Below are 22,534 nucleotides of genomic sequence, written 5' to 3'. Positions count from 1 at the left end.
TGTATGTTATAACCAATGGTAGCTTGAACAATGGCATTGTCCAACATGATTCTCTTCAGCCATTTGTAAAGGCAAGGCTTGATTGTTGACTTACTTCACAGAGACTTCATTCCCCAGATTTATTGTATGAACATCAGATGATATTACTAAAGATTTGGTTATGTGGGAATATTGCAATAATTAGTTACTTTTGTCAATCCTAAGTAAATTTATCAGATGTTTTTCAGTTACAAGAACATGTAATGATATTACAGAACTGCAACATACTGAATGTTATTATTCAAGGACCTGAATCAGAACAACCAAATTGAGAAATTTAGAGAAAATTAGGAAGATGAACCAACATTTAATTAAAGAATTGAAAAAAAAATCTTTTGGCTTTCAGTACCTATTTATTGTATATCTTAATAACTTCAAATTTGTTGATATCAACCTGAAGCAGTTCAATGCCAAGATTAGCATGATGGACATCTAGCAATTAAATCAGTGAGGAGAGAGTTTTTACTCTTTATGTTGAAGGCTTCACTGTGACTTTGAGATAAAGAACAGATATAAAAGCTTATAGTTATTTCGTGTGCATGTAGTGATTTTTAGCTGACTTGGACAAAGTCCAAAACAGGCTCATAGTAGGGTTTTGTCTGGCAGATAAGCAGCCATGTGGGCGGGGAAAGTTGATACCTAATTTGTGTTAACTCCCACAGTTTTTAAGTCGGATCCCTGGATAATTGTACACATTGCATGTGTGCACCTGCTATTATAGATGAATTTCTGTCCCTTTCCCTGTACGGGAACTTGGTCATTTTTCATAAAATTTACAAAAGATGGTACCAATTTTGTAAAAACAAAACTTAACGACAAAAGAGATGATTTCAGCTTCCCAATTGTGAACTTCCCATTTCTATGTAGCAACATTCCAGCAGCACCTGCATACAGAGTATATATCTCCCAGTTGATACGATATGCTTGTATTTCCTATCATGATTTCCTGGATAGAGGGTTGCTGCTCACCAGGAAGCTATTAAACCAAGAGTTCCAAATGGTGAAGTTGAAATCGTCCCTTGAAATTTTACGGACGCCATCACGAGTTGGTTGACCGTTATGGAATATCCGTTTCAAAGATGACAACGGATATGTTCCAATTGTCGTAACTTCAATCGCGCCCCCTTTTTCCCGATTGTGACTGCTTACCCTTCCGGAGCACCTGAGATCTCCCCAAGGTTTTTTTGTGGTTCGTTTTGCTCAGTCTTTGGTTTTCTATGTTGTGTTTTGTGTACTGTTGTTTGTTTTTTTTTCTTTTTAGCCGTGGTGTTGTCAGTTTATATTCGACTTGTGAGTTTGATAGTCCCTTTGGTACATTTCGCCTCTCTTCTAGTTATCAACCCAAATCCTATTGTTGAAATTGTGCACCTGCTATTATGGAATTGTATGAGGATGCTTTTTCTCATTTTTCCACACTTGGGAATTTAGTGATTTTTCAGCTAAATTTATGAAAGAGGGTACAAGTTTTGTGTAATCAGATCCTCCTACAGTTTTCAACCCAGATCCTTGAAACTCTATGGAATGATTGCACAAATGTTGAAGTTGTGCATCTTTTTTTATTGATTTGTTTGAGGTGTTTTTCTCCATTTTTTCAAGACTTTGGAACTTATGCCCAAAAAGATGGCATCAATTTTTGTGTTTAACCTATATCTTTGGAACTTCACAGAAAGTTTGATAACCTATTCAGTTGTGCACCTTAATTCTATTATGGAATTGTTTAAAAAAAAATACATTTTTCCCATTTTACATTTCATTATATTTAAATGTTCAGTAAAGATCATTCTCCATTTAATCTGGGCAACCGGGCCATTTAAGCCTTTGATCGATTTTTCTTTGCAGTAGCCTATTAAATTTCTAGCTTGCAATGATATTACGAAGAAATTTATAACACATTAGTTTGCTGTTTATTTCCTAATACGAGAATACATTTTATCCGATTGTATATTTAACAGGAATGTGATGTACTTGCAGGGGTCCCTTCAATGAGCAATCATGAGGATTTTCCATAAACAATAATATCGTCAAGACAAAATTATGCAATATGCCACTGATGTCCGCTTATTGCCACTGATGTCCGCAAGTCAGGAATATGACAGTTGTTATCTATTCGTTTGATGTGTTTGCGCTTTTTATTTTGCCATTTGATTAGGGACTTTCCGTTTTGAATTTTCCTCGGAGTTCGGTATTTTTGTGATTTTACTTTTTAATGTTGTTTCAATTATTATCTGGAACTTTTAATGCCGCATTACATAGTCCGAATGGCATTGATATATATTGATAAAGTACATCATTTAGGGTTGTGGTTAAAAATGCAGTCTTTTCTTTGTCACAAGTTTTCATTGGTAGTTGATGATGAGCCATAGCCAAGTTCAGTGATGAGTACCAATGAGGTCCACATAGAGTGAGTTATCTTTAATCCTCGGTATCGGATACACATTTTTGATGGTCGTTTCATTGAATTTCCGGTAATCCACACATAGCCGCCGTGATGATTCTGTTTTTGTACAGAGACAATGCCCTTAATGACAAAATCAGCCTACTGCAAACATTTGCTGACAATCTGCAACATTTAATGTGCATTTGCAGAAAGCTTGCAAAAGCCCAAGAATGTTTTTTTAATGGAATATGTATTTGTTGCATGTTTGTTTCAAATGTGCTGCAAGTCTACCGAAAACAGTTTATCGTCCAATTGAGTGTTTGCTGCAAAATTGCATTCTATAAAATTACATGATGCAAACTTGCAGCAAACACGCAGGAGAGCAGGGGCGGATCCAGGATTTTGGAAAGGGGGGCGTAGTATTAAAAAACATTTTTGGACCTTTTTTTGGATAAAAAACATAAAATAAGTGTAAAATGCATTTTATAGTTAAAGTGTAGGGGTTGGACATTTTTGGTGCCGTATTCTCTCCATCAATTGTCTATTATGAAATGATTGGATGGATCCAAAGCTATGTACTAATTAATATATTTGATGTGGGATTTGTCAGTAAAAAATGGACATGGAAAATTATCGTTTGTTGTATGGTTGGTAAGCATAACCTCACAGATTTTTTGTTGTAAACAAGATATACGGCTATTCAATTAAATTTACAATACGACCGACACGAAGAAAGACAAACAAGCAATTTTCATCCAAATGTTTGGTTGAAACGTTTTACCCAACAAGGGAAGTGAGGGGTTCCAAATCAACCAAAGGCTACGAATAAGTCGGAAATGACAATGAAGTTGTGAATGACGGTCGACACATGAAGACATACAGGCCACAACCAGCAGGCAGGTTGCAGTCGGGCCTTGAAAAAAGTATTCAGTATATCAGTTCGGCGAAAGAGACATTCCGGTCAGATATGGGATTCACATGCAAACCCCCCCCCCCCCCCCCCCAAAAAAATTACGCCTGTTTTTTATTCATCATGTTCATTTAATGCTAAATAATTCTGTTGAAAATATTTTTTTTCTAATAGCAAAAAAGTGGACAAGATTATTGTTTTCAATCCAGATACGGCCAGAATTTTTGTTTAAGGTAAAAATCAGGGTCAGAATTTTTTCTCTAAAATATCTCAGACTGCCCCCTCAGATCAAATGGTCCGTACCTTAGACTTTAAATCTATATCTAGAGCTTACTGACTAAGGATCACTATTCAGCAATGTTAATTATTAATGGGCTGGGGCGTGTGGGGTTAAACATGTTTTCGTAGGTAAATAATATTGCTGTGGAACTTTTTTTTTATGAGAGTGTAATATAGAGTATTACTTTCTGTTGGGTGGAATTGTGAAATAGAATTCAATACGTTGTTGCTCAATACTTTGTCGCTTTGAAGGTGTCATGCTTGTCATCCTCAGCCTAAGCAATGTGTTACTGTAATTTGAATTTCAAAATGACTGAGTGACGTTTCTTTCGACGAACTGGTCAGCTCCACCGTAGAGAATCACATGACTTTGACATAATCAATAATATATTACACTAAATACGAGCGAAAAAAATCTTTATAAGTAAAGAATTGTCGCATAAAAATTAAATACACGGGAAATGGCAAAGTTCACGAAGTCTAGTCTGATTAATCATTTTACAAAAAAAAGTGCAAGCAAAGGGGGGGCGTACGCCCTCGATCTACGCCCCCCTCTGGATCCGCCACTGGAGAGTTATTAATTTGCATATAAATGTTTGCTGCAGACCTGTAAACCTTATTTTATGTTTCCTGCAAACTTTGTGTTTGCAGCAAACCTGCAGCAGATCTGCATCATACATTTCAGTTCTGTAATGGTTGGGAGCGGACCATGAACTTCGTGATTTTTTTATGATACTTTTCTTCATAAATTTTCCAGTTCATTTTCCAAAATTTGCCTCTTGAGCAATGCTACTCTTTTCGGGTTTTTTTATTGGTGTTTCATCATGTAATTTTATAGAATGCATTCCCAATAAAGTTTTCCCATGTTTTCCATTCAGATTAGCAAATACCACTTGGTACTGCATAACACCTTCCAAAATTGATCGGTCTCTTCTTGTGTTTATAACTTCTTTCTTTCAAGAAACATATTGTCCATATATTGAGGTATAACTATTCATCAGTCTTGTATCTTTTCTCTTCAATGTGACAAAGTTTAACGTCAACATTATCATTATAAACCTCAACTTTGTCCGATATTCATAACTGGAAAAACAAAGCTATAATTATGCGTTTCCTTATACAGTATGATATCTGTATTGGTTTCATTAAATATTCTGGCACAAATTGTTCCCTGTTCCCTCATATGCATTCACATGAACTCTTGCTAGCGCTTGTCCATTATTTTTCCTAAAACTTCTCTCAGGAGACAGAAAACCATAAAAACTTAATGAAGTATCTACTATACATTTCTTGTCAGTCCCGATTTTACTACTATTTCATGTTTAGCAGGTAATAGTGTTGTCTCTAAACCAATTACTCTCCTTGATCGAGTGTCTACCCTGTTCTTATTCATCGGAAAAATATTCCAATCCCAATGACTTTCTTCTGATATATAAATATATATAAAGGTTCTAGCTCCGTTATTTATTTTCCACGTGATAGGAGATCCTCTAAGTTGACCTTCAACTTCAACATCTGGCAGTTTGTTCCAGGTTTTGGCTATTCTTACAGAGAATGAGCGTTTTCGGATATTTTATTGAAACCTTTGGGGAACCACTGTATTACTATTGTTCCGCTATTTATAACCCTTTGTTGTGAGTCCTCCGTCAATTTTTAAGAAGAACTTGCTTCCTTATCATAGTAGCCATTTACACAATTTTGTAAATTCCAGTCCCTCCTAATTTCCAATTTGAAAGTGTAGGTAAGTGTAGTACTTATAGAGTCTCTCTGGATCTTTGAGGCTAGCTGTTTAGTTACTTTTCTTTGAACTCCTTCTATCTTGTCAATATCTTTTTTCTTGTATGGTGACAAGACTGAACTTGCTTAATCCAGGTGAATAAAAAATAAAGGCAACAGTAGTATACCGCTATTCAATAGTCATAAATCGATTGAGCGAAAACAAATCTGAGGCACAAACCAAAACCGAGGGAAACACATTAACTATAAGAGGAAAATAACGGAACAACAGAAACACTGAACTGCTACAAAAACAAACATACGTAGAAACGGACTAGTTGATAACAACTGCCATATTCCTGACTTAGAACAGGACATTTTAAGAAAAAATGGTGAGTTGAACCTGGTTTAATGGTTAGACAAACCTCCCGCTTATATGGCAATGTTAAAAATACCGATAAAATGACAACATTACGTGACAGGAATACAGTACAAATAAACGCAAGAACACTCAAGACAGAGAAATACATGAATAAATAATATAATAGTTCATTACAACATGTAAACCACAGAATAATAATGGACAAACTTCCATTAATTTACGACAGAACACTAGTACACCACAATGGAATAATGAATTGTACGTCACACGAATGTATCAAACGGCCACAAAAAGTGACGTCACAGGTAAAATTCTAAAAATAGAATATAAAAAATTGGGATTAAGTTTGTAATGGTGTTATTTGATGTATTATCTAACCATTACAAGAATATTAATGTAGAATTGTGTTAGTAATGGTGTACATAATTATTTGTATTTTCTAACCATGTCGGTTTTTCTTCTAAATCAAAACTGTTTAAAAACAAATAAATCCTGTGCACAGATAGTTTGATAAAATCCTTTAAAATTTCCAAGTCACGGGTTATTTTCGGTAAAACACCAATCTCGAACGTTACACCGGTTGACCCGAGGTCAATCAGCGCTGAGATCGTCGTTTAAAACGCCGTCATCGAACAGTCGGTTCATACTGTGACGTATTCGGTAATAACATAAGCATTATGACATAGATTTAATTAGATATAATATAGTTAATTTGTCCAAGGATTTGTATAGTAAGTCTTACTATACAAATCCTTGATTTGTCTGTTGTAAATTGAAATCACCCGCGTTTTAATCTTTGCTGTTCGGAGCTTTCGTCCCAATTTAGAATCCACCCGGAAGTTGGATTTAGGACCAACCAGCAAGTCGATGCAAAGCTTCGCCTGATCTTGCAAATAAGTTTACGGTGTCAACACAATATTATTGTATATGTCAGCATTTTTAGGTCAATTATAAAGCACCAGTATGTCCGCACGCGGTGCAAAGAAGAAAAAGATAACATCGCAATCTGCGAAAGCAGGTGTTTTGTTTCCAGTTGCAAGGATGCGCCGGTACCTGAAGGGAGTGACACATCATTTCCGTATCGGTTCTGGAGCTCCAGTTTATTTGGCAGCAGTCATAGAGTATCTAACCGGTACTGCACACCATTAACATTTCATGACAACGCATTAGTCTTAATACTTCAAGTGTCAAATGCCCCCTCATGACTACTAACACCTACATGACAGGAAAATGTATAATCAAAGTTAAAATTTAGTATGGTAGTATTTTATGCCAAAAATACTATACTGTTCCAGAGTGTAAAGCATTATTATTATTTTGAAAAGGTGCATCAAATCATTGGCTATAATTAACAATATCCTCAATGCTGTAAACCTTTGGTAGGGACACATCCTCACTATAGGACTAAAATGTTTAATGTAAGTGTAATTGTCCCAGATCCTTATAAATGGGTATTATACCAAGAATTCAGGTATCAATTGTCATTCTAATGTCGTCATGGTGCATACACATTCCTGTAAGTGGCAATATTTTTTCCTGTGAGACTATAGTTCAAATTAGAACTGAATAAAAGTTAACACCCTCCAAAAAATAAATTTTTAAAGGCTACTTTTTTTTTATTCAGATAATTTTTCAGTCATGATCTCATTGAGAAAAATGTTGCATTTTACATGAGTGTTTGTGCACTTGCCCAACCCATTACACAAGAAATATGTAATAGGTTTAACAGACTTTTCTCACACTTGCGAAAAATGCAACCCCCCTCCGTTTCCCGTTTAATTTAGAAAAATATAATACTTTCTGTGTATTTCCTACAAACTCGCCCCACCTATTATATGATATAGAATAAACATTTTTGAATACTGACAATAACTCACACCACTGATAAAACAATTGCAAACTCACACAACCAATAGAAACTACAAACTCACCCCATAGATGATGTGAGTATTATTTGATAAGCTTAATTGACTCATCACATACTTGTCCAAACTTTTAAAAAAATAATTTCTAACTAAAACAAAGGTATAACTCGTTCCAATCATAAATTTACTTTTGGAGACTTTTTCAACACCCCTATGTATAAACCCCACCACATATTCTAACCTCACTGCCAACTTGTCCCCACTTTAAATATAACTCACACTACTGACAAAAAGATCCATATCTCTGAAACAAGTCCTGCAAACTCTTAAAGAAAAAAACCTGTGTCTCAGCATGAGTTATTTCTACTAAATTTCTACACAAAAAACAAAAACAAATGCACTTCTGACCTCATCTGTTTCTTTATAAGTTATTAGTCTTATAAGGGGTATTGATTCCCCCAGAGACACTGAATATAAAATTTAAATAGACACACTGCAGAACTATGACAACTGAATTGTATCCCTTTATTTATCATGTTTATGTTTGGTTTTCTACATAATTTTATTGCTGGTAAGGAAACTAGTAAAACATCTTGAAAGTCCTAAAATAACCTTTAGTAAAATATTACTGTTCAAGTTTGCAAATATGGTTGACTTATAAAATATGTAGAATTATTGATTTATATTAATAATGGCCATACATATTCATATTTATCATACATTTTTTTCAGCTGAGATATTAGAGTTGGCAGGAAATGCTGCTAGAGATAATAAAAGGGCTCGTGTTACTCCTCGGCATATTCTTCTAGCAGTGGCTAATGATGAAGAATTGAATAGGGTATGTCACAATTTAATGTGAAATTAGCATTCAATTAATAGGGTATCTCTTGATTTGGCATGCAAAGCAGACTTTGTGACCAAAAACTGTCTTTTGCCAATAATATTACTGACTTTTTCATATATATGCATTTCGTGTTCCATTTAAAAACTTAGTTTCTCTTACGTTTCAGCTATAGAATAACTGCATACAAAGTGTTTGTTATAAAATGCACATCAAAGTGCTCCTCAGTAAGGGGTATTATGTGTATAAGAGGTGAGACAGAAAGCAATGCAAATATTTTTTCTTACAAATACAGGGAAATAGATTTTAAACTGAAAATTTGATGTCTTTTCCAATTTACTGGTAGTCAAACCCACTTCTGCCTTTTACATTGTTTCAATGTTTAAGCTATTGTAATAAGAATAATTCAGATAGAATAATCTCAATTTTTATTTCAGAGTTTTATTAAATGTGTAAAGTTATCCCTTCCCTTATGAACTTAATTCAGTTGTTAAGAGATTGAAGTTAGTTTAAACTGTCATAAAAGCCAACAAAATCATATTTAATGCAATATTTTACAGAAGTTTTTCATTTAACACTGCACATACTTCTTACTTGTATTATTCCACTTAAATCCACAATGAAACGAAATACATTTAACATAAAATACAGGAAATATTGACTTTGGATGTTGAATTTTATGTTCAGGATGTATAAATGTATTGAGCTGTACATATATTTTGTAGTTACTGAAGCATGTAACAATTTCAAGTGGAGGTGTACTACCTCATATTCATCCTGAATTGTTGACAAGAAGAAAAGGACCAAAGTTCCAGAATGTCCTCCCTAAACAGGTGGCAGCAACTCCAACAAAAACTAAAACTAAAGCTAAAGCATCAGCTACTCCACCATCACCTCCTGCTGCTAAAGGCAAATCTGGGAAAGCAACAAAAGCTCCTAAACCAGCCAAGGTAATAATAGAACGGAAAAAACAAACATAATGTAAGCAAAAGAAAAGATGGCATACATCAAGAAAACAACAGCAAAAAAAAACCCAAAAAACTTCCAAATCATCTAAAGGCAGAATCATGACAAAAACCTTGGTTACCTGTACTTGGTTAAAAAGACGGTAATGTGGACTGCCATTGGGAAAAGGGTTGGTAAACAGGCTCACATTTTGTCCTGAAATAGGTAACCTTTGCACATCTTAAAGAGAGGGAGAAGTCCAAGTAACTATATTTTTTATCCAAGTCATTGAACCTTTGTGGTTTGTAGACTTTTTAGGGCTTTAAAGAAATGTGAAAACTATATCTGTACGATTGAAAAAATTGGGATATTTTGCCTTTGATCTTGACAACTGATTAGATCTGTATCAGCTTAATGCTGTTAAAAGCAAACATTTCAGACTTTGCATAAATTAACTTGACTCAGATTGATTATAAGATGATAATGATGGATGGCTGTTTAACATCCAGTGGCAAATTAAATGCATATTAAGGACGAGAACATGATAATTTGATATGAATATAAACCCTGGGTTGTATTAGACTGACACACTGAGTCTGATTTTTAACGTGCTAGTTCACAAGGTAACAGTCAGACTGTACACAAGAAGACATGTCGCCCGACCTGGACACATTATTTTGACCCCCAGCAGACCAGTCTTTGATCTTACTTCTAAATGATGCTACCAATTTTCAAATCTTTGTCTTGACCTGGCTAGGGTTGAACCTAAGACTCCCTCACTAAAGGTGAGCAGGAGACTACCAGGCCAATCAGATTAATTATATATGTAGCATTGATGATACACAGAATAACATCAGTTTTGTAAGTCATTATAGAAAATATCCAAAGTATTTCAGTTAGTCTGTCCTAGTCACAGGGAAACATGATATTGCCTGTCCTAGTCACTGGGAAACGCGATATTGCCTCCTAGTCACTGGGATACATATGATATTGCCTGTCCAAGTCACTGGGATACATGTGATATTACCTGTCCTAGTCACTGGGATACATGTGGTATTGCCTGTCCTAGTCACTGGGATACATATGATATTGCCTGTCCTAGTCACTGGGATACATGTGATATTACCTGTCCTAGTCACTGGGATACATGTGATATTACCTGTCCTAGTCAATGGGATACATGTGATATAACCTGTCCTAGTCAATGGGATACATGTGATATTACCTGTCCTAGTCACTGGGATACATGTGATATTACCTGTCCTAGTCACTGGGATACATATGATATTGCCTGTCCGAGTCACTGGGATACATGTGATATTACCTGTCCTAGTCACTGGGATACATGTGATATTACCTGTCTTAGTCACTTGAATACATGTGATATTGCCTGTCCTAGTCACTGGGATACATGTGATATTACCTGTCCACAGTCCTAGTCACTGGGATACCTGATATTGCCTGTCCTAGTCACTGGGATACATGTGATATTACCTGTCCACAGTCCTAGTCACTGGGATACATGTGATATTGCCTGTCCTAGTCACTGGGATACATGTGATATTACCTGTCCACAGTCCTAGTCACTGGGATACATATGATATTGCCTGTCCTAGTCACTGGGATACATGTGATATAACCTGTCCTAGTCACTAGGATACATGTGATATTACCTGTCCTAGTCACTGGGATACATGTGATATTACCTGTCCTAGTTACTGGGATACATGTGATATTACCTGTCCTAGTCAATGGGATACATGTGATATTACCTGTCCTAGTCACTGGGATTCATATGATATTGCCTGTCCTAGTCACTGGGATACATGTGATAATACCTGTCCTAGTCACTGGGATACATGTGATATTACCTGTCTTAGTCACTTGAATACATGTTATATTGCCTGTCCTAGTCACTGGGATACATGTGATATTACCTGTCCACAGTCCTAGTCACTGGGATACGTAATATTGCCCGTCCTAGTCACTGGGATACATGTGATATTACCTGTCCACAGTCCTAGTCACTGGGATACATGTGATATTGCCTGTCCTAGTCACTGGGATACATGTGATATTACCTGTCCACAGTCCTAGTCACTTGGATACATGTGATATTACCTGTCCACAGTCCTAGTCACTGGGATACATGTGATATTGCCTGTACTAGTCAATGGGAATACATTTGATATTGCCTGATCTATTCAGTGAGATACATGTGTTTTTTTCGTGTCCTAGTCAGTATGATACATGTGATATTGCCTGTCCTAGTCACTTGGATACATGTGATATTGCCTGTCTTCACCTTTCAAAACAAACCTTGTTCTCTTTGTATGTTTTTTTCAGTTTACCAAGAACTGTTTGGGTTTTATTTATAAATTCCCTTAAAAACAGACTACTTAGAAAGATAGCTTTTCTTTTGTAATAAAAACAATTCATATGGGGCTTTTTATTATGTTTTAATGGTTATTGATCTTTTTGAATGAGCCAATCTTGGTCATGATAACCAGGCGCATTGGTCAAATTTGTTTTAGAATGGAAGGAAATGCTGAACTGTCGTGATATGAGGTGTTTAGTTCATATCAACAAAGACCTTTTTTTACATTATAGGGCTTTGCACCATCAGCTGAAGCAGTAGCAGCAACCTCAGCAGGTGGATTTACAATTCTCTCAGAGAAAAAACTGTTTTTGGGACAAAAGGTATTTATTATATTCTGTTGTGAAATATTTATCAAAGATTTTAAAGCAGTTTCCACAATTGGCTCTGTTTGTACATATTTTATTTGGTGACAAACATATCATTGTGTTTTAATGTTTAATTTTTTAGGATAATATCTAGAGTTCTACAGTCTTGTATATTTGATTTATGGTAAAGTAAAAAAAAAATTTATGACAAAATTGATGTTTTTAGTATATGAGGTACTTACTTTACAAAGAAGCCATTTATTACAGATGACAGTCATCCAAGGCGATTTAGTTAAAATAGCAGCTGACGTTATTGTACATCCAACCAGTTCTTCATTTTATATGGGTGGAGAAGTAGGATCGGCCATAGAGAAGGCAGGAGGAAAAGAATTCAGAAAAGAAGTAGATGAGTTGTACAAATCTCATGGTGCACTTGATACTGCTGGTGGTAGGTCATTATATCTTATCCCAAAAAACATGATTGGCGGAATGCACTATTAAGAGTTAAATGGGCCCTGAGAGTTGAATTCATATTTTGAAAAGATGAATTCATTTCGGTTTGTTATTTTTTGGGAAATCAGTACGTAATTGTTAGTGGAAATAAATTAGCATATTACATAATGAAACATGACATTTGTCTCGAAATATCAAATTTATTTGTTCAAGGCTTAGAACAGGTAGAATGCAAGGCTGTGCTGAAGATTTTTATCCTATTTCGAGGCAAGAACAATTTTGAGACAATGTATATCTTATATAGATATAAGAAGATATGGTATGAGTGCCAATGAGACAACTCTCCATCCAAGTCACAATTTGTAAAAGTAAACCATTATAGTTCTCTCTATATTGCAACCCATACAGCTATTCCAAATGAAAATTTTTTGGTAGAAACCATCAAATTTGAATTTAAAGTGGATGGCGTAAAAAAAAATCACGTCCCTGTATTCTATATTGACGCCATAAATGAAATTTGAATTGTCAAAGTCATAAACAAGGTGATGAGGGTCAGTGTCTGTATATCACAAATGAATATATGATCAATGCAATTTGACTGCACACAAATAGCACAGTTGCAGTATAAAATGAATTATATATGTTACAATACAAAATGGAACTGTTTGCAACCAAGAAAAAAATGGATTTTTTATTAGTATAAATCTGAATTCCAATTGGTACATGTACTGTAACAAATATACATATAACCAGAATAATATAATCTTTATTGATGACTACAACACATACTTTAAAGATTATAGTTATTGTAGGAATATATATATATATGTTTGTAATAAGTCTTGGTCAAACTTATGAGCACCTACTGGTAGTCAAAAACATCTGATATCTTAAAGCTGAGCAAAGTGACATGGGTGCATGGAAGAATTAGAGTTTCTTAAAAAAAACTCTTTTGAAGCCTTCCAACAATACAGTTTCTTTTCTATTGATATATTGTTATTTGTAATTATATCTCTGTAATTTTTTGTCTTGTGCATCTAAATTGTATCCCTTTTGCCAAACAATAAATTTGGAATAAATTTTGTTAACTTGCATATACTACTGAAGTTGCCAAATTGTGTTGGAACACATGAAAAATTTGCTTTATATAAAAAACATATTTATAGCAGGGTAGTAACTCATCTAGTTAAATCATTTCAGCTGCCATTTGTTCTGGACATAATTTCCCAGCAAAATTTGTCATACACGTAAATAGTCCAACATGGGGTGCTAATAATTCACAACAATTGTTAGAGAAGGCTACCAAGAATGTTTTAGCATTAGCAGATGAAAAAAATATCAAGTCTATTGCAATTCCATCTATTAGTAGTGGAAAGTAAGTTCTTTATTTTATGTTTCTTATGACAACCAGTTTCCTATATCATAATGATTGTGTTGACTTTAAGAGGGAAAATATTCCAACTTGTGTGTGACACATTTGATATAATATAAAGATCCTTTAGGATTTAATAACATTCACCTGGAATTTGAGCTTGAAGAGAATAAAGTTAAAGGCAACACATCATTCATTATGACATGGGATCGTTGGTTGTCATTTTTGAATGCATATATCTGTCAATCTTTCACTGCTTTTTAACTTATTTTAATGGTATGGTGCTGTAGCTGTCGTCGTTATTGCCATAAATCTGTAGCCTCAATAGTTGACATGTTCTATAGGTTACTGTTAGCTTTACTTGACTAGAAATTCTGAAATTTTAAAACAATATCTTTGCTAAATAGTGCAGTTTTCAGATGGCAGATAGGGATTGTTGCCAAATCAATTTCAAAACAATATTCTCAAAGTACCAAACACGAGTCTTTTTACCTTCTTTTTTGAAATAAAAAGTTTATCAGATTAGCTCTCCTTGATTTAAGGGACTATTTATAGCTTATTACTATGTCAAAGAAATTACTGTGTACAAAGTTGCTTCTTAAGCATCCTCTTGTCGACATGCTGCAGCCATATCTTGCTACAATTGGTATAGCCCTTTGTTTGATTTCAAAGCATAAAAAGATTGACAGATATCTGGTATATGGTTTATATACAATTTCTCTAATTAGTAGTACCATTATATCTTCAGCAGTAGATATTTGTCCATTATTATTAGCATACATATTTTGTGAAATGAGTAAAAGGAGTTGGTTACTAAATTCATAAATAAAGCCAACAAGTAAATTATTTGTATTATTTTGACATTAAAAATCTTTATTTACGGTAACTGTTTTAAGATATTAACTATAAATTAATTTGTTTTGGTCAGTAAACCATGACCTTTTTTGTTCAAAGAAATATCTGCTTCTGAGTAAATGAATTGCTGATTAGAGAATTTTACTTTACTGTATAGTGCTTTTGCCAGGGATGTAATTAAACTTTTCTATTTGTTAGCTGCTATATGCCCTGGTCACAACTTCCCAGCCAAGTTTGTAATACATAGTCATGGACCAACATGGAAAACTGACAATGCCCAACAACTGTTAGAAAAGACAATACATAATGCTTTTAAATTAGCTGATGAAAAGAATTTGAAAAGTATAGCTTTCCCTTCTGTCGGCAGTGGACGGTAAGAGCAATAGAAAGAAACTACAAAATAACCATTTTTGTTGGTTTCAGTAGCTCTGCCTTTGCTTATTCATATATCTTCAACGGGGATAATTACTTTGAACTTTCATGTCTTTCATTTATTAAAAAATATATTTCTGATTAGTAAATTAAGAGTTGTACATGTTAGTTTTGGAAAAGTTGTTTATATCAATATGAAATATCATGTGAAGTAAAATTTAGATAGGTTTTCTAAAAACTAATGATTTCTTTGTGGTAAAAATGTTTTAAATATTGCTTCAGTTGTCCTGTTGATGCATCTCATTAGCTTCATGTCAAACCTCTGTGAACAAATGTTTTATCTTAATATATTTTAGTGCTGGATTTCCCAAGCAGACGGCAGCACAGATCATACTAAGAGCAATCAACAACTACTTCGTTTCAGTCATGGGCAGCTCCATTAAACAAGTTTATTTTTGCCTCTACGATTCAGAGAGTGTAGCTATTTATACAAGTGAATTAGCTAAGCTTGATACGTAGGCTGTTGGACAAGGTCATTCAAGGACAAATAGGTGTAATAGATGTTTATAGAAATGTTTTTGAATGTTGTTTTTATGGAAAGAATTGTTTCATTGTTGATTGTTCAACAGAATATGTTTATAAGAGTTGTACTACTATAGAATTCCAGGTCAAAGTTCGGATATGTTTACAAATTATGCACTGGTGTTGATGTTTATCTTTAATGTCATATCTCCTAAGTCAAAATTAATAAATGCTTGAAATAGACAGAAAGAAAAGAAAAGATAACAATTGTTATTGATATTTGTGATTAAGTATTTTATAAGGTCATTGATATGGTATTGAAATGGACCACAAGTTTATTCATAAAATAAGTTTTCCAGACCACAAAATCATTCATATAATTTGTTTCCATTAATACAGGTCTGCTCATAAAAACATCTTCATTGATATAGTTACTTCATGATATGAAACAACATCATCAGTATCATTAAATGATTCCTTCAGATACCATTACATTTTAGATGAGTTCTTGAAAACAGTAGTTTACACTCCTATTGTAAGGGTTATCTTCCTTGGGTACTATATATTTTTTAGTGAAACAATCCTGAGTTTTAATCTGACTAAGTTGTTTATTTGTTGTAGATTTTAATATAATAGTGTTGTTAATATAACTTCTGTGATGATGGTTAAGTTTGACTATACCATGAAAATTTAAGGGATTGTCTCAAATTGTTTTCTCTAAATTTCTTAACAAAGTTACTCAAGAAAAGAAAATATAAAAAAGGGAGTTTCTAAAGATTTTGTTATTGTAAGAAACACTTAACTAAGTGGAAGAAATTAAAAACATGCCATGTGTTGGTGAAACCAAAGTGGAAATGATCAGTTGATACAAACAAGCAAAAATACAAATAAATTTTGTATAGAAATTTCTTGTAAACTTTTGAGATGACCCCTAACTGTTGAAATTATAAGGATAGTTACCTAGTAACCTGTTTTTGTTTTTTTTTTCTTAATAAATTGAATTTTATACAATTGTTAATTATTTAAACAAATTTGTACTCATTACAAGTTTTAGCTGAGCTAACGTAGAAAATTATATTTATATAAAGTTTTTTTTGTCTTTTTTCATTGTCAAAATATAATCAGACACAGTTTTTGTGTGTTCCACTTAAACTAGGAAATTAAAATTGTTTTGGTAATATTAAGTCAAATCATGTTGAAAATTCCCCTTTTTTATGGGACATAATTTGTTTAGTATTGTGACATAACTTTAACCAATTATCATGATGTAATTATGTAAGTAGTGGGACATGTGTGTTTTTACCAAATGCTTTTTCTTTGACTCAGCAATAGTTTCATTTTTCATGAATTCCTTCAACTCTGAACACCTTCATAGTTACAAGATAACCATTTATATATAAAGTTTCAGTCTTGTTTTAATTTAGCTGCATATTTTCATTTAATATCAGTCATTTGACCATTTGTAATTTTTTATTCATTGATATACAAAACAAGTGTGTTGTGATTAGAACATCAGAGTCATACAATGTACATGCTTAAGGTGGTACCAAACACCTCGACTAAAATTAATTTGGCTCGTTTAATTTTCATAAAATTTTGACAAAATATTTACCTTGACCCTTTGACAAATATTTCAAAAAACTTGAACCACACACTTTATCGGAAAACCTTCATTGGATATATAGCAGTTTGACAAACACTAATTTTGATCATTGAGAAGCTTAATATTTCCTTAAAAATAGAACGTTTTTAAAACGTTCATTTGATTTTTACAGAGTTATCTCCCTGTAGTGTTATGTACCACCTTAATATAACAAGTAAAAGTTTTCTGTCAAAATGTTTGACCTTTATTCAGATTTAATTTTACATCTTCCTATTGATAAAGAATAGTTCAAAATTTAATAAAAGAAAACAATACCTTCATATGAAATGAAAACAAAAATAGTCAGTTTGAAAGTTTTTACTCCTTTTTGATGCTGTGTTTTTGACAAAACCTATTGTTGTGTGAGAGGAGTGAAATTGCAGGATTTTTTTACATGTGAAGTATCAGTTTTTATATTGGTGGGAAATCATGGTATTTCATCTATGTAATAATACAGAAATAATTGCTGCATCATAATTTTCATGTTTGTAGACGTTTTGAAATCGTAGAGTGAATTACATGTATCTGTTGTCTTATTGCATTTTATGCCATAAAAGGTTTATCCATTTTATTAAATTTGAATGTGCTACAATCTAGGTCCAATTTTCACCAGGAAAATTATTGTTTACCTGTATTACAATTGAGGAGCAATACAGCTTATAAAATATACATTGTTACAATAAATATTCAATGCATCAGTGTCGTAATAATAACTCAGATGATGAGTCATAGAACATGTGCATTCACACAGGAAGTCGGAATTACTAATTATGTTATTTTTTTTAGCAGAAATCTGACATTTTATCACCCAAAACCATTTGTACATCTTACACTATATGCAAATCAAAGATATGCAAAAAAAAAGATAAAGAACATTTTACTGACAATCTTACATTATTAATTTGATCATTTCCAGCTGCAATATTGTTAGACCCTTTCATCAAAATTTGAAATCCATTGGACATTTAAATATGATATGGAACAAAACAGCCATTGAATGAAAGAGTCAATCTTTCAAAACATGTATTAAGAGTTCTATTGACAAGTGGACAGAAAAACCCATTACATTATCATCAGCCACAAAAACAAACAAAAAACAGTTTACAGGAAAGGTCAAATTTTGATTTGCATTCATAAAGATCAAATTAAAACTTTTATCTGTTGAAAAATGGAAATCTAAATTTTCCATGAAAAAAAGACATTTGAATGTATTCAATGAAAAAAAAAGTTTTTTATTAAGAAAACTTTAATATTTCCATCATCACCTGACCATCTTCTGTAAATTCAAGCAATTGTGTGTGCATTTACCATTGTGATCTCAAACACTGGACATAAATGAGAGTAATTTTACAATTTCTGTTAAATCGGAATAAAAACAAAGCTTTCAAAGTTTAAAATGTGAGTTTTTATTTTTTCAAACCAATCATGTCACAATTTTTAGCAATAAAAAAACTTACAAAATTTTTTGAATTTTTTACAGTATCATTAATTTAGCTGCCTGAAATTTTTTTTTCTCCCCATCACAGAGGCTTTCATAGCTTAATGTGATTCCATATGCAGAATTAATAACATCCTTTCCTGTTAAACACTCTCTTAACTTGAAAATTGCACTATCACATATCATGTGTGTCAGATTCTTTTTATGTTCCACTAAATTTATCAGTTACAATTAATTTAATTTTTCTGAACATTTGTCTAATTTTCCTACTTTTTGTTATTCATTTCGTTGTATTGGTAATGTACAAATTAGTTGATTTTTGTTGCTTTCATTATTATAACTCAATGCTAACTCATATTATTCAATTTTCATTTTGTAAATGGCATCTATGAAAGACAAAGGATCTAGGACTGTTTCAGTGTTCTCAGTTGAAAAAATGCAGTGAGAAGAAAAATCTTGTTGAAAACATCAAAATAACATTGAAAACTAAGTACCAGTAGCTATCGTTTCATTCAGTTCTCTTTATAGGTATTTTAAACATATATATGGGAGGGTATTTTCATCATTTTAATATTTAATTGACCATGCTGGGTCTTACAAAAATAGAACTGACAGTAAATTTTTTTGAAGCATGTTTTGAAAAAAAAAAATTCATCCAAGGACAGTTTCTAAATTTGTTTAACATTTTATTGTTTTTGTTTCATTGTTTTTCTTCAGTTTGATAGTTATGATGAATGAAACAGTTTTTTTTGAAATCTCATAACTTTTATAACAAAAAATTATCATCTGTGGGCTTTCAAGGGCACACAATGTAACTTTAGATTGAACATTTTGGGGAAAAATGCTTAAAACTTAGTTAAAAGGTCAAATATTTATTTCAGGATTTTTCTTTTTATAATTGTAATAACAGCTAAAATTTTTAAGAGGTCCATGAAAAGTTAAAAATCTTAGATATATATTAGAGCACTGTTTTCATCATATTGACAATAAGATTTTTTTAAGTTTTAGAGATTTTAAATGTTATAGTTTTTGAATTGGGTAATTCCTATTGTTGAAAAAATATTTGAAAGACTAAAACAAACTCTCATCTGCTTCAATTATAAGTAAAAGCAGTCCTTTCCTTATTATAAGTATGTGTTAGGTTCATAGATTTTGGAGTATCAATAAAAATATCTTGAGTGGAGTTGTCTTTATCTCTATTTGTACTTATTTAATACATTATAGCACATTCAACATAACTATTAGTTTCAATTGGTTATTAGAGTATTATTTTCATCCCATTTGTATTCTTAAGAACAATTTATGGTCATGTTGTTTTGTATGCTTGGATGCTTAACAAGGAATGAGGATCTAATAACAAAAGAAAGTTGACCTAGTTTTTAATTTGTGTGCAAGGCCTTTTATGTTTCTAAAAGTTTGGTGATGTAACAATAATTGTTAAGAGGTTATAAGAATGGGGGGGGGGGGGGGGGGGGTATTATATAGGAATCACATGGTCTGTCTCAGCAAGTCATGTCAGGTTCTCTTGAATGCTGTGAAAGATATAAATAATACTTGATATTATTGTTACTCACCATCAGAAGAATAAAATTGGAATGTCTCTCTACAAAGTCCAGATCCTAATCATACTTTCAAAGTCTGAAAGAACTTTTGAATGCCTTGAAGGATACGCATGTACTATAATTCCCAACAAGAGGATGTGTCAGGAATGTCTGCAAGGTCATGGTCAAAATAGAATAGAGAATAGAAACTGGGAATATGTCAAAGAGACAGCAACCCAACCAAAGAGCAGAAAACAGCCCAAGGCCACCAATCGGTCTTCAAGGCAGTGAGAAAATCCCACACCTAGAGGGGGGCTTCAGCTGGCCCCTTAACAATAATGTATACTAGTTCAGCGAAATGGATGCCACACAAAACTTTGTTCAACTGAACATCCTTATAAACAAATATTGTTTTTTCCTGACTCAGAACTTTTGATTGTATTGAAGGATATTAATGATACTTGACATTATTGTTGACTTCAACCAAAGAGTGTGCTACAATTAAGGTTTGTATGTCTTGTAAATTCATTTCTTTTTATATTAAGATGGATACAAGAGGTGAAGGTATAATTTTGTGCTCTTTGCTTGTATATTGAGTTTGAAATGTTTTTGTCTCGCCTTGACGGAGTCAAAAAGTGAGACATAGGTATGCTGTTTCCGGCGACAGCGGCAGCGGCGGCGTCAACATGTATTAGTTTGTGATTAGGTCTAGTTCATGGTGAACCACTAGTGGTAGGTCAATGATATTTGGTATGCAGTTGTATTAGCATTGGCACATCTCATTAAAATGGAGTTTATTTGGCCCCGCCCCCTCAGTCAAGATCTATTGACTTTGAAACTTTTCATAGTTTACATGTATAAGTTTGCGATTAGGTCAATTTATGGGGAACCACTAGTGGTAGGTCAATGATATTTAGTATGCAGTTGTATAAGCATTGGCATATCTCATTTCCATGGATATTATTTGGCTCCGCCTCCTTAGTCATGGTCTATAGACTTTGAAAATTTTGCTTAGTTAACACGTATTAGTTTGTGATTAGGTCAGTTCAAGGGGAACCATTAGTGGTAGCTTATAGGCCAATGTTAATTGGTGTTCAGTTGTATAAGCATTAGCACATCTCATTTCCATGGAGAATATTTGGCCCTGCCCCCTCAGTCATGGTCTATTGACTTTGAAACTTTTGCTGAGTTTACATGTATTAGTTTGTGATTAGATCAGTTTAAGATGAACTGCTAATGTTAAGTCAATGATATTTGGTATGCAAATCTATTGGCATTTGCAAGTTTCGTTTCCATGGAGATTATATAGCCCCACCCCTGATCATGGTTCATTGACTTTGAAACTTTTACATAGTTTACAAGTTAATGTTTGTGTTTAGGTTTGTTTAAAGGGAACGACTTATAATAAGTCAATGGTATTTGGTATGCAGTTGTATTAGCATTGGCACATCTCATTCCATGGAGATTGTTAAGCCATGTACCTTCAGTCATGGTTCATCAACTTTGAATATTTGCATAACTTACATGTTAATGTATTGCTATTTTAATTTCTACATATGCAAATGTTGAAATTAAAAGAGCAATACTTTAACATGTAAGTTATCAAAATTACAAAAAGGCGAGACATATCTCTGTGATAACAGTTTATTTTACAAAGGATTATTCAAAATAATAAATGTCTTGTTTCTAGTTTTGTTAGAAACCCTTCAAAGGATTATTCACACAACCAAACATTTTAGGTTCAATGGCTTCTGGCTTTTGAATTTTAGATAATGAAGCAGGTAATTCACTGGTAACAGTTATGAAGTTATGATATGCATCAAAATTAGATTCTCATGAGACCCATCAAATGGAACATAAATCCCAGTGTTATTCAATGATTTATACTAGAAACTAGTCATTACTCTTTTGGTGAAAACCATATTATTCTAGTTCTCTTCTGAGTTTTTGTCTGCAATGGATGTGGCAAACCTTTGTTGCAGAATGCATTACAAGATTTACAAAAGAATGCTTATCCAGCAACTGGAAATTATTGTATAAAATTTTGTGTGTATTTCAGAATTTTGAAGATCTTTTTCATATTTTATATACAGATTCCTTTTGGTCTGAAGTTTCCATCTGCAATATACCCATTGTCCTCGACATCATTTTCATAGTTTAATGGCTGCTTCAAATTTTATAAATGTATAGTTTTTTTATCACATTATATTTTAGATAATATGAGTAATAAAACAACTGTATTTGGAATGAAGTCTTTACAAGGTATTTATGTCCATCAGACCAGGTTTGACCTGATATTG

The 22,534-nt window shown here is 33.1% G+C and overlaps 1 protein-coding gene across 2 annotated transcripts; it reads left to right on the top strand.

Moving 5' to 3' along the window:
• Positions 1–6,550: 6,550 nt before the first annotated feature.
• Positions 6,551–19,876, top strand: LOC127709377 (core histone macro-H2A.1-like). Of its 2 annotated transcripts, none has more exons than XM_052214878.1 (7): positions 6,551–6,835; positions 8,300–8,406; positions 9,135–9,359; positions 11,965–12,054; positions 12,307–12,487; positions 14,918–15,092; positions 15,448–19,876. In XM_052214878.1, exons 1-7 carry the CDS (start codon positions 6,667–6,669, stop codon positions 15,608–15,610), a joined length of 1,110 nt encoding a protein of 369 aa, XP_052070838.1. In that variant the 5' UTR covers positions 6,551–6,666; the 3' UTR covers positions 15,611–19,876. The 2 variants fall into 2 exon arrangements, with proteins under 2 accessions (XP_052070838.1, XP_052070837.1); XM_052214877.1 differs by lacking the exon at positions 14,918–15,092 and adding an exon at positions 13,693–13,867.
• The last annotated feature ends 2,658 nt before the right edge of the window (positions 19,877–22,534 follow it).

The sequence above is a fragment of the Mytilus californianus genome, unplaced genomic scaffold (genome assembly GCF_021869535.1).
Source record: "Mytilus californianus isolate M0D057914Y unplaced genomic scaffold, xbMytCali1.0.p SCAF_7, whole genome shotgun sequence".
In the NCBI taxonomy this organism is placed as follows: Eukaryota; Metazoa; Mollusca; class Bivalvia; order Mytilida; family Mytilidae; genus Mytilus; species Mytilus californianus.
Note: the sequence above shows the minus strand (reverse complement) of the source record. Positions and strands in the feature narration are given on the sequence as shown.

Excerpts from the sequence above, each read along its gene's own strand:
- LOC127709377 (XM_052214878.1), top strand. The coding sequence starts at position 6,667 with ATGTCCGCACGCGGTGCAAAGAAGAAAAAGATAACATCGCAATCTGCG. Across the intron at positions 9,360-11,964 it reads AAGCTCCTAAACCAGCCAAG|GGCTTTGCACCATCAGCTGA; the intron begins GTAATAATAGAA and ends TTTACATTATAG. Across the intron at positions 12,488-14,917 it reads TGCACTTGATACTGCTGGTG|CTGCTATATGCCCTGGTCAC; the intron begins GTAGGTCATTAT and ends TCTATTTGTTAG.